At 39.5% G+C, this 12009-nt stretch overlaps 1 protein-coding gene across 2 annotated transcripts in view; it reads left to right on the forward strand.

Moving 5' to 3' along the window:
• Positions 1-12009, forward strand: part of PEX7 (peroxisomal biogenesis factor 7) — an 85727-nt gene that overhangs the window by 36016 nt on the left and 37702 nt on the right. For both annotated transcript variants that reach the window (XM_080666334.1, XM_080666335.1), the window contains exons 7-8: positions 973-1086; positions 2471-2526. In XM_080666334.1, coding sequence (XP_080522460.1) covers positions 973-1086; positions 2471-2526 — 170 coding nt within the window. The remainder of the gene's footprint in view (positions 1-972; positions 1087-2470; positions 2527-12009) is intronic.

The following is a 12009-nucleotide window of genomic DNA, read 5'->3' on the forward strand; positions in this document are numbered from 1 at the left end:
TTGAGATTGCTTTAAATTTTCTTTTTAAACATTGAAACTTATCTTTAAATGAGCTTATAGCCAGGGGTGGGCAAACTTTTTGACTCAAGGGCCACAATCGGTTCTTAAACTGGACCGGAGGGCCGGAACAAAAGCATGGATGGAGTGTTTGTGTGAACTAATATAAATTCAAAGTAAAGGAGCGGAGGGGAGAGCAAGAGAACCCTCTGCTCTTTCGGCTCCGCGGGCCGGATAGAACAGCCGATGGGGCCGGATCTGGCCCACGGGCCGTAGTTTGCCCACGGCTGGCTTATACTGAAGCCCAACACATTCAGACAATGAGTTATTGCTCTGGTTGATGTGGGATAGGGCTGAGTGTGAACTCGGCACTTGGCCTATTCAGCCAGGAACTCTGGATCCACTTGAGTTTGTAAAAAGCAGAAGTTGCAGGCTTATCATTATTTGCATAGATTTTCTGATATGTTTAGATATCATATTAAGACTTGGCCTGTGGGAGTTGGGAACAATGATTGATTTAGATTTAGAAAAATATGTAAAGATTTAATTTATACCTTTGGTTTCAAATATTCCTAAATTAACAGAACTTTTGCCTTTTAATGCCCAGCAAACCCCCAGGGCATGCTGAAGAGAAAGGTTGGTTCATTGTCAGATATGATTTTTACTTACTAATATTACTAAAGGTGGATTGGAAAATCTACAATGCTATTTGGAACTATGCCTTTTTCTGTAGCTTGTAGTGTTCCATACATGCTAAAAGCATATGGAGTTCTTTTTCTCTCAAGTCAGACTAATTTTTGCTTTTCTGATGTATATTTTTATTCCTTTCTATACTTATCATATAACTTCTCTAGAGTGACTCCTGGTTTCTGATTAAATAATGATCCGAAAATAGATATTGTTTCTAATAGAAGAGCCTGGACACTACTTAATTGAAAAGTTGTCACAGTTTATTTTTCTCTGCATTGCTTTCAGAATTTGCTGGTGACGGGGGCAGTTGATTGTAGTTTGAGGGGCTGGGACTTGAGGAATGTTCGACAACCAGTGTTTGAACTGCTTGGTCACACCTATGCTATCAGGAGAGTGAAAGTAAGTTTATATTTTTTCTTTTTATACATAGAATAAAATATAATCAATGAAATATAAAAGGTGCTTATGGGTTGGAGTTATTTATTCTTTTTTATGAATGTTTTTGTTATCCAACTAGTTACAGTGAACATTGAAAGCTAATATTAGGTAAAATATTTGAATAATTATTGAATGAATTGGGACATTGTAGCCAATTCATACTTAGAGTTAAATAATTTTTTTATTCTGTTATCCCCACTCATAGTACTATTTCTTTTAATATTTTTTAACTATAGTAATTACTTTTAGTATTATATGCTTCATAATTTCCTATTCAGTGAGATGGTCTCTTTACTTTGTTGAAACTCATATAGCAAAATGGTTACTTTTTTTCTTTTGTTTAACATGATAGTATATATGAATGTTCACAAACATTTGAGGTATAAAAAATTTTCCACTCTGTAAACAGCAGAGGATGAGATAAATTTTTTCTGCTGCTCCTAAGAAATTTGCCTGCTTATAACAGCCGGAATTTAGTTTTCCAGCTTCTATTTAGGTAGGCTTTGCTAATTCACTGTGGAAAACATCTTACTAAGTCACATCTTTGAATTTCATTCTTTGTTTTTTACACTGAAGGTAAAATGTACTTTATTGATCTTTTCTTTTAAGAAAAAATATTTTTACTGGTTTCAGACAGGAAGGGAGAGGGAGAGAGAGCTAGAAACATCAATGATGAGAGAGAAACATTGATCGGCTGCCTCCTGCATGCCCCCTACTGGGGATTGAGCCCACAACCCAGGCATATGCCCTGACTGGGAATCGAACCGTGACCTCCTGGTTCATAGGTCAATGCTGAACTACTGAGCCATACCAGCTGGGGTTATTGATCTTTTCAATAAGATAATTATGCTATTCCTATTTCAAAAATCTAAAATTTCAATTAAATTATTATTTTAAATTTTATTGGCTGCAACTTAACATATGAGACACAGTGCCCTGGCACACAGGTTTTAGTAGTTGAAGGTATTTTGAATTTTTGTTCACAGTGCTTCTGAGAATGAAATAGGGTAATGTAGTGAAAGTATTTTGCAAACTAGAAAGTTGGCAAATCTGGTTATTATATATATGTAAGTATTAAAGTACTGGTGAGAAAGACAATAAAGAAATGTCATTGCAAAGGGCAGCTTATGAAAGTAAGTTATTACTTACGTAAAATATACTATTTTAAATTTAAGTGTTTTTCCTGTAGATGATATTGTACATAAAAGGCTACAATATTTCTGCCTTGAATTAAAGCATATAAGGTTCAGAAAAGCATAATTTTTAGTGACAGCCCTGACTAGATTTTAATTTATTAAGCATGTTATAATTAGAGCTAACTTCAAAAAAATGTTTTGTTTTCTAGTTTTCACCATTTCATTCTTCTGTGCTGGCCTCTTGCTCCTATGACTTTACTGTAAGGTACAGTAGTTTTGGATAAGTTTCATTGTGACATACCAAGTAGCATTTGCATCTTTGCAATTTTTAGGAGCATAATGTATTTACCTTACTAATATAAAAAAATGTGAGCTGGGCACATTTGACAATTTGCCACTGGTTTGTGAGTTTTTAATTGTATTTACTTTAACTTCTATTGATTGCATATATAACCAAGGCATTTACTCTACTTTCCTTATTTTCCACTTTCCCTTCTGCATCAAATTTTGAGTTGTTTTATTTATACTTTGTCAGAACATGCAATATATAACATATAGCACCATCATATTATATAGTACACTTCTACTCTTATTTCCACCTTTGTTTTGCTTTTAGATATATAACTAAATATATTAAATACTCATCACCAATTTTTTTGCTGAAATTTCCCCATCATCTCTTGGTTTGGTGAATTTTCTTCTAGTAGATTCCTCAAGAAGGGCTGATGATTAGGAGCCCTTGTATGTTTAAAACTGTTTCTCTATGACCTGGATACTTAAAGGATAGCTTAACTGAACATAAACTAAATTTACATTTCTTTCCTGCAGCTTTTTGAAAATGCTTCCTCATTTTGGCCTTGTTTTATGTTGTTTTTGAGAATTTTGATGGCAGTTAATGGTCTTGTCCTTGTGAGTTATTTGATCTTTTGTTCAGTTCCATTTGCATGCTACAGGTTAAAGAGTTCAGTGGGTTCTTTAAATAATGTAGCTTCAGGTCTTCTTTTATTTCCAAAAGGTTTTTTTGGATTATAATTTGAAATACTAGTTCTGAGACAATGTTTTATCGTTTGCAGGGGCTCTCAATATAAATTGAATCTCTTTTTGCTGTCTTCTATATCAAATGCTTTCTCTCTGATGCTTTTTACTTTTTAATTTAAAAAAAATCTCATTTTCATTCTCTTGGTTGTTTTTCTGCTGTTTTCAGAGCCGTTATTATGTTATGGTAATGTATTCTTTGGGCACTATGTAATTTTTGTCTTCATTTCTGATATAATTTTGCCTTTCCCCCTCTATTTCTTTCTTATGTTTATTCATCTCTATTTCACTTCTTTCTGTTTTGCCCACTTCTTTTCTTTGTTTTTGCAATTCCTGATTATAAGGGAAAAACTATTTTTCTCCTCTACTGTCAGTAGTCTTGAGACCAAATGTGTGTGGGGTTTTCCCCCACCAAGCAATTCTTCAGTTCTCAGCAGACACCAACTGGGTATCCTATAAATTTACCTCAGTTCTGAGATAATACCAGATCCTGCAGATTAAGGGCTTAGTTTCATACGACTGCCCCATTTCCGATGTCAATCAAAAGTTCAAGTTGTCACTTGTACTTATGACCTACCAACTATAAATTGAAGGTTCCCATGAGCCCCTACTCAGATTTGATAATTTTTTAGAATGGCTTTTACTTTTACCAGTTATTTTTAAAATGTTATAAAGGATAAAGATAGACAGATGAAGAAGTACATAGGGAGAGTTCGTGAAGGTCCCAAGTACAGAAACTGGGGTGAACCACTCTCCCAGCTTGTGGTTGTGTTCACCAGTCTTGAAGCTCATCAGATTTTTTTTTTCAAATAAATCTTTATTGTTCAGATTTATTACAGATGTTCCTCTTTTTTCCCCCATAGCTCCCTTCCACCTGATTCCCCACCCCACCCCATGCCCTTACCCCCCGCCACTGTCTTCATCCATAGGTGTAAGATTTTTGTCTAATCTCTTCCCGCACCCCTCACACCCACTTCCCCCTGAGAATTGTCAGTCCATTCCCTTTCTATGTCCCTGATTCTATTATATTCCCTAGTCCATTCTGTTGTTCAGATTTTTTATTCACTTGATTTTTAGATTCACTTGTTGATAGATATGTATTTGTTGTGATTTTGTTGTTCATAATTTTTATCTTTACCTTTTTCTTCTTCTTCCTCTTCTTAAAGAATACCCTTCAGCATTTCATATAATCCTGGTTTGGTGGTGATGAACTCCTTTAGCTTTTTCTTGTCTGTGAAGCTCTTTATCTGACCTTCAATTCTGAATGATAGCTTTGCTGGGTAGAGTAATCTTGGTTGTAGGTTCTTGCTGTTCATCACTTTGAATATTTCTTGCCACTCCCTTCTGGCCTGCATAGTTTCTGTTGAGAAATCAGCTGACAGTCGTATGGGTACTCCCTTGTAGGTAACTAACTGTTTTTCTCTTGCTGCTTTCAAGATTCTCTCTTTGTCTTTTCCCCTTGGCATTTTAATTATGATGTGTCTTGGTGTGGTCCTCTTTGGATTCCTCTTGTTTGGGGTTCTCTGCACTTCCTGGACTTGTAAGTCTATTTCTTTCACCAGGTAGGGAAAGTTTTCTGACATTATTTCTTCTAATAGGTTTTCAATATTTTTCTCTCTCTCTTCTTCTGGCACTCCCATAATTCGGATGGTGGTACGCTTGAAGTTGTCCCAGAGGCTCCTTACACTATCTTCATGTTTTTGGATTCTTTTTTCTTTCTTTCTTTTTTTTTCTGGTTGGGTGTTTTTTGTTTCCTCATATTTCACATCTTTGGTTTGATTTTTGGGGTCCTTTGGTCTACTGTTAAATTTCTGTATATTCTTTATTTCAGACAGTGTATGCTTAATTTCTGACTGGTCCTTTTCCATTTTTTTGGCATTTTCATTAAGATCCTTAAAGGTCTCACTAAGTTCCTCAGAGGTTTTTAGAAGATTCTTGAGTAACCTTATAAATGTGGTTTTGAACTCTATGTCCAATAGTTTGCTTTCCTCCATTTCTTTCATTCATGACATGTTTCTTTGTCTCCGCATTTTGCTGCTTCCCTGTGTTGATGGGGTGGTTTTCTGTGGTAGGTGACCTATAAGGCCCAGTGGTTCAGCCTTCCCTATCACCTGAGGTGGACACTCTTGGTGCACCCCTTTGTGGGCTGAGTGCACAGTCTTGTTGTAGTTAAGCCTTGATTGCTGTTGGTACACTGGGAGGAATTGACCTCCAGGCCAATTGGCTGTGAGGCCCCGCTGTGTCTATAATGGAAGAACTGCTGCGCTGGAGACACCCTTATGGGGCAGGACTTGTTTCAGTGGGGCTTTTGTGCTCACTGAGTCTGCCTCTTGAATGTGTCATTTAGGGATGTGAGGAGTTGAAATCTGGTGTTGTCTCACACTGACAACTAGGTACACTGGCTTCTGGATCTCCAATGGGGTGCAGGTTAGAGGCCATCCAGCAGGAGCTACAGCGAGATCTGCAGATTTCTCCTCTTTGCTTGGGGTTTGGAGGTTTTGGAACTGTCTGAACAGAGCTGCAGTTTGTTAGGTTAAGCTGCAATAGGGCAGGCCATTTATATGCAGAAGCCGCTGTGCAGAGCTTGGGTGGGTTTGTAACTTGTGCGGGGTGGGGTCTCAGGGAATCACTAGGCTAGGGCGTGGCAAACAGCAATGGCTGCCAATCAGCTGTCTGTGTCTCTGAGTTTCCGCCTCCCCGTGTCCTGCGCCCCAGCACAGTAAACAATGATTCCTGCGCACACTTTTGCAGGAAAGCCACCCTCACTTTCCAACCCGATGGCAGACAGTCCAGCTTTTCTCTGTAGGAGTCTGGGTCCCCAGAGTCTCGCCAAAAACTGGAGTTCAGAGTAATCGGGAGCTCGTGTCTCCCTTTGGGTTGAAAAAAACAGCACACCCAGTCGCCAGCCGCCAGCCCGATTTGTGCGCCTCCGTACCTCAGCTTTTCTGTGCTTGTGCACGTCTCAATGCTCTTTTCTCTTTCCTTCTAGTTGTAGAACTTCTACTCAGCCAGCTTTCCCGTGGTTCTGGGTGATAGACATTTTATCTTTTAGTTGTAGTTTTGGTGTGGTTGTGAGAGGCAGCACGTACAGGTGTATACCTTATGCCGCCATCTTGGTTTCCTCTCATCAGATCTTATTGTTCAGGAGTTTTTATAGAGCTTAATTTTCAGCCCCCATCCCCTTCCCTGGAGGTTGGTGGGTGGGGTTTAAAGTTCTAGCCCTGTAAGCACTTGGTCTTTCTGGTGACCAGCCCCTTCCAGAGGTTATATAGGGGCTCCATCCTAAATCACCTCATTAGCAAAAACTCTGGTTTGCTCAAAGGAGGCTCCTTATAAATAACAAAATACTCTTCTGTCATTCAGGAAATTCCAAGGGTTTTAGGAGCCCGGTATCAGGAAGCAGGGACAAAGATGAAATTCCTCTTATACTACATTGATCAAGGCTTTTTTCTTTTTTTGATGTCTCTAAGTGCTTGTTTAAAGATGTTTAATTCAGTTTAGGATGTTATATTCTAGTTTTCTTCTACTTTGCTGTCTGTTTTCTTGGAGTGAATCTTTTGTCAGGTGAATTGTTTGAATTATTGTATCCATTTTATTTTGATATGAGTTTTTTATTTTTTAATAAATGAAGACCTTATGTCTCTGCTTCTCTCTTCTCTGTTCAGTTTTTTTTTCCCTCAACTGCCCTCATTGTCCTCAGAGGCTTGCAGCTGAAACATGGGAGATAGCTCATTGGTATTCTGTTTGTCTTTTTCTTTTTACAATGTAATTAGAAGTTTGGATGTGTTAAAGATCTGAGTTTTGTGTAGTTTTAATTGTTCTTTTTGTTGTTCTGTATTGGTGTTTGTGAGGATACACTAAGAATTTTAGACTTACATAACCTCATTGCCTCAACTACCCAGAATTCCTCTCTCCTTCAGAGTCAGTATTTTATATGGGAGAAGCTATATAACTTTGTTTGTGTATATTGTACTTCTACTAGAATAAATGACAATGCCTTGAGAGAAATTACATGCTTTAACTTTTTTTTTTGACTGATCTAATAAAAGCAGAGAGACAAACCAGGAAACATCACACTGAGGCTTCCAGCTCTCAGTTAAAACAATACCATCACCACGTTTTGTTTTTTAAAATAGTATATATAAAATACTAAAGAGTTATTATAGAATTTTTAGCATGGGAGTTAAATAATGGCAATGTGGCAGAAAAGTAGAAAAATTAACAGTTGTTTTCCATCCACCCAAAGTGTTTCCAGATTGAAACTGTGGAGCTAGATCATTGGCTGGAGGAAAGGGCTGTAAATGTGGATTCAAAAGTCATTAACTTACTGACAATTCAATCTGTAAGAGTGAATAAACCAAAAGGAGATGAGTTTAGAGAAAGAAGTTTTGTGGCATGGTGGGAGACACTACTGGCATTGAGGGCGGACACCAGGCATAAAATCCTACCATGGCCATAACATTGACTCCCCTTCCTCTAATAGGACCCCTATTGAATTGGATTTCAGGCAGTAGGAACATTGAATGGGATAGGTCTAAGAGAAGACAATTCTTTATTATGCTTAAAATTCTTCTACATTATATCTGTTATTTAAATTCTTATTTTTGATTAGCCGTGTATAGTTTACAAAGTATTTTCTCATAAAATATTTCTTTTAATCCACACACACTATTGTGGGGGTGCTTGCTTTATCTAGAAGACAGTTGACTCAGTGAGGTGGAAGGGCTGGCTGATGTCACATAGCTGGCAAGGAATAGAGCTAGACTTGAACTTAGATCTTCTATGTCTAAGTCTTTTTATGTTACTTGATAATTGGAAACTTCTTTAATCCTAGGGACTTTATGTATTTCTGTTTTTCCCCTATTATGTAAGCATGTTCTCCATAGAGACTAAGTTAATAACAAAATATTGCCTTTAATCTATATAATCACTTCAGAATTGAAGTATTCCACATGTGACTCTTGACAATGATGGATGCATAAAAGTTTATGTGTCATAATTTTTAACTTAATATGGATTTAAAAACATTTTGAAATCATATACATTTAAAAACATTTTGAAATCATATACATTTAAAAACATTTTGAAATCATATACATTTAAAAACATTTTGAAATTATATACATATATTATAATTTCAAAATGTTTTTAAATCCATATTAAGATAAAAATTATGACACATAAACTTTTATGCATCCATCATTGTCAAGAGTCACATGTGGAATACTTCAATTCTGAAGTGATTATATAGATTAAAGGCAATATTTTGTTATTATTAACATACACACACACACACACACACACACACACACACACACACACACACACTATGAGGCCCGGTGCACGAATTCATGTACCAGTGGGGTCCCTCAGCCTGGCCTGCGGGATCAGGCCGAAACTGGCTCTCCGACATCCCCTGAGGGGTCCTGGATTGTGAGAGGGTGCAGGCCAGGCTGAGGGACCCCACCGGTGCACAATCGGGGCCGGGGAGGGACGCGGTAGGTTGGCCAGCCGGGGAGGGACCACAGGAGGGCTCCAGGGTGTGTCCGGCCTGCCTCGCTCAGTCCCAATCAGCCAGACCCCAGCAGCAAGCTAATTTACCAGTCAGAGCGTCTGCCCCCTGGTGGTCAGTGCATGTTATAGCAAGTGATTGAGCGGCCTTAGCATATCATTAGTATATTATGCCTTGATTGGTTGAAAGGACGACTGGACACTTAGCATATTAGGTTTTTATTATATAGGATAGGATAATACACACTTGTACACATGTATAAACATACACATATGTATAAACATTTATTGAAAAATGTTTAGAAAGATATAACCAGAATTTTAAATAGATTACTGATGTGTGGGATTTCATGTCCTTATCATAATTTTTTTAATCTTCTTTAATTGAGTTATAATTTAGGAACACCACGTTAAATCTTCCTTAACAAAATTGTAACTTCTGACCACAGCTGGCCTTGTATCAGCTATTAAAATGTTCTGTGTAATACAGGACTGTCCTAAGGAACTGTGGTCCCCAGAAAGTTTACTTTACAGTTTTTTTCTTTCAGTTAAAAAAAAAAATTATTTTTGTTTGTTTGTTTGCTTTGTTTTCGGGCAGATCGAAACTCCCAGGCGTCCCGCAAAGTAGGCAGGTCACCTTAGGGGCAACCTTTACGGGCTCAAAAATTCGTCTCACATTAGCAGTGAGAATTCGGGCATTACCCCGAATCGTTATTTTCCTTACTCATAAGCATAAAAAAATGTATGTTTTTATTCATCTTTTTCCAAGAGAGAGGGAGATAGAAGTATTAATGAGAGAGAAACATTAATCAGCTGAATTCTGCACGCCCCCCACTGGGGATTGAGCCTGCAACCCGAACATATGCCCTGACCAGGAATCAGCCAGCAAACTCTTAATGCATGGGACAACACTCAATCCACTAAGCCACACTGGCCCAGCTCTTTCACTTTTTATCTTTTCCCTATACTTCTTCACTTCCAGCTATCATGTTATGCTTTTCTGTGTACAAGTTTTACTCTGCTCACTTAATAAAATTTAAGACTTAAAAATAGCCATTTATCACATATACACACTTTCCTATATTTTTGGGCTCTCTGTTTGGGTTATTGTTCCTCTCAAAAGTCAGATTCCTAAGTACATACAATATTACCATAGTAAATACATATCATATATGTTGTTAAATGAATTATATAACTATATTATTAAAACATTATATTTGATTCCCAAGTTACATATGGGATATATTCCTAAAAAAGAAAGTAATATAACTTGAAATTATATAACCCTAAGATTTTGGGAGGGAGATTAGACAATCTAGGACCAAGACCTGGTAACTATTTTATTCAAAAGAAATATTTAAGTGCAAGTTATAATAGAATAGCTTTTTCTAAACATCTACTCAAAGTATAATTTAATAAAATTCCAAATTAACAGGGAGGTAAGAGAGAAGTACAAAGTAGAGATAGGAGGTTATCTAGAATCAGCCCTGTTCCTCCCCATGCCTTGCTTCTGGAGCCATATAGGAAAGTTTTGTGGGTTAGAAATCCACTGTGTGATGGAGTGAACATATGGATCTTTGAGTCAGTCAGATTTGAGGTGAAAGTCTGGCTCCTCCATTTGCTAGTCATGCAATACAGGAAATGATACCTATCTTTTGGAGATGTTCAGAGGATTAAATGAAAGTATCTGGAAATGCTCTTGGCACATAATAAGTGCTCAAAGAAATCCTATATAATAAAAGCCTAATATGCTAAGTGTTCGGTCATCCGGTCATCTGTTCAACCAATCAAAGCATTATATGCAAATGATATGCTCAGGCCGCTCAACTGCTCGGTATGATGTGCACTGACCACCAGGGGGCAGACAGTTGACTGGTTGACCAGTTGCTATGACGTGCACTGACCACCAGGGGGCAGATGCTCCAACTGGTAGGTTGCTGCTGGGGTCTGGCCAATTGGGACTGAGTGAGATGGGTCGGACACTCCCTGGAGCCCTCCCACAGTCTCACCCTGGCTGGCCAATTTCCCACGTTCCTCTCTGGCCCCAATCGTGCACCGGTGGGGTCCCTTGGACTGGCCTGCACCCTCTTGCCATCCGGGACCCCTCAGGGGATGTCAGAGAGCCAGTTTCAGCCCGATCCCACAGGCCAGGCTGAGGACCCCACTGGTGTACAAATTCATGCACCAGGCCTCTAGTAACAGATATTTTAAATGATAATATTAATAGTATGTTTCCTAATTTAAAACATTAGTACCATAGGGAGAGTTAAGATAGCCATTATTTATGCCTTTCCGGGCATAACTATAAGAAGACTAGAGGCCCGGTGCACGAATTTCGTGCACGGGGGTGTGTGTCCCTCAGCCCAGCCTGCACCCTCTCCAATCTGGGACCCCTCGAGGGATGTCCGACTGCCCGTTTAAGCCTGATCCCGGTGGGATCGGGCCTAAACGGGCAGTCGAACATCCCTCTCACAATCCAGGACTGCTGACTCCCAACTGCTCGCCTGCCTGCCTTCCTGATTGCCCCTAACTGCTTCTGCCTGCCAGCCTGATCACCCCCTATCCACTCCCCTGCCAGCCTGATTGATGGCTAACTGATCCCCTGCCAGCCTGTTTTCCCCTAACTGCCCTCCCGTGCAGGCCTGGTCACCCCTAACTGCCCTCCCCTGCAGGCCTGGTCCCTCCCAACTGCCCTCCCCTGCTGGCCATCTTGTGGTGGCCATCTTGTGTCCACATGGGGGCAGGATCTTTGACCACATGGGGGCAGCTATCTTGTGTTTTGGAGTGATGGTCAATCTGCATATTACTCTTTTATTAGATAGGATAGAGGCCTTGTGCATGGGTGGGGGACAGCTGGTTTGCCCTGAAGGGTGTCCTGGATCAGAGTGGGGGTTCCCTTGGGGTGTGGGGCGGCCTGGGCGAGGGGCCTGTGGTGGTTTGCAGGCCGGCCACGCCCCCTGGCAACCCAAGCAGAGGCCCTGGTATCTGGGGTTTATTTATCTTCTACAATTGAAACTTTGTAGCCTGGAGCAGAGCCAAGCCTTCTGCTTGCTCCGTGGCGGCAGCCATTTCTATTGGGATTTATGTATCTTCTATAATTGAAACTTTGTAGCCTTAAGCAAGGCCTGGGCCGGCCAGGATGTGCGGAAAGCTTGGCTTCCTCCATCACCGGGGGCAACCCTAGCCTCCTGCTCTTTCCAGC

The sequence above is a fragment of the Plecotus auritus genome (assembly GCF_963455305.1).
Source record: "Plecotus auritus genome assembly, chromosome: 4".
In the NCBI taxonomy this organism is placed as follows: Eukaryota; Metazoa; Chordata; class Mammalia; order Chiroptera; family Vespertilionidae; genus Plecotus; species Plecotus auritus.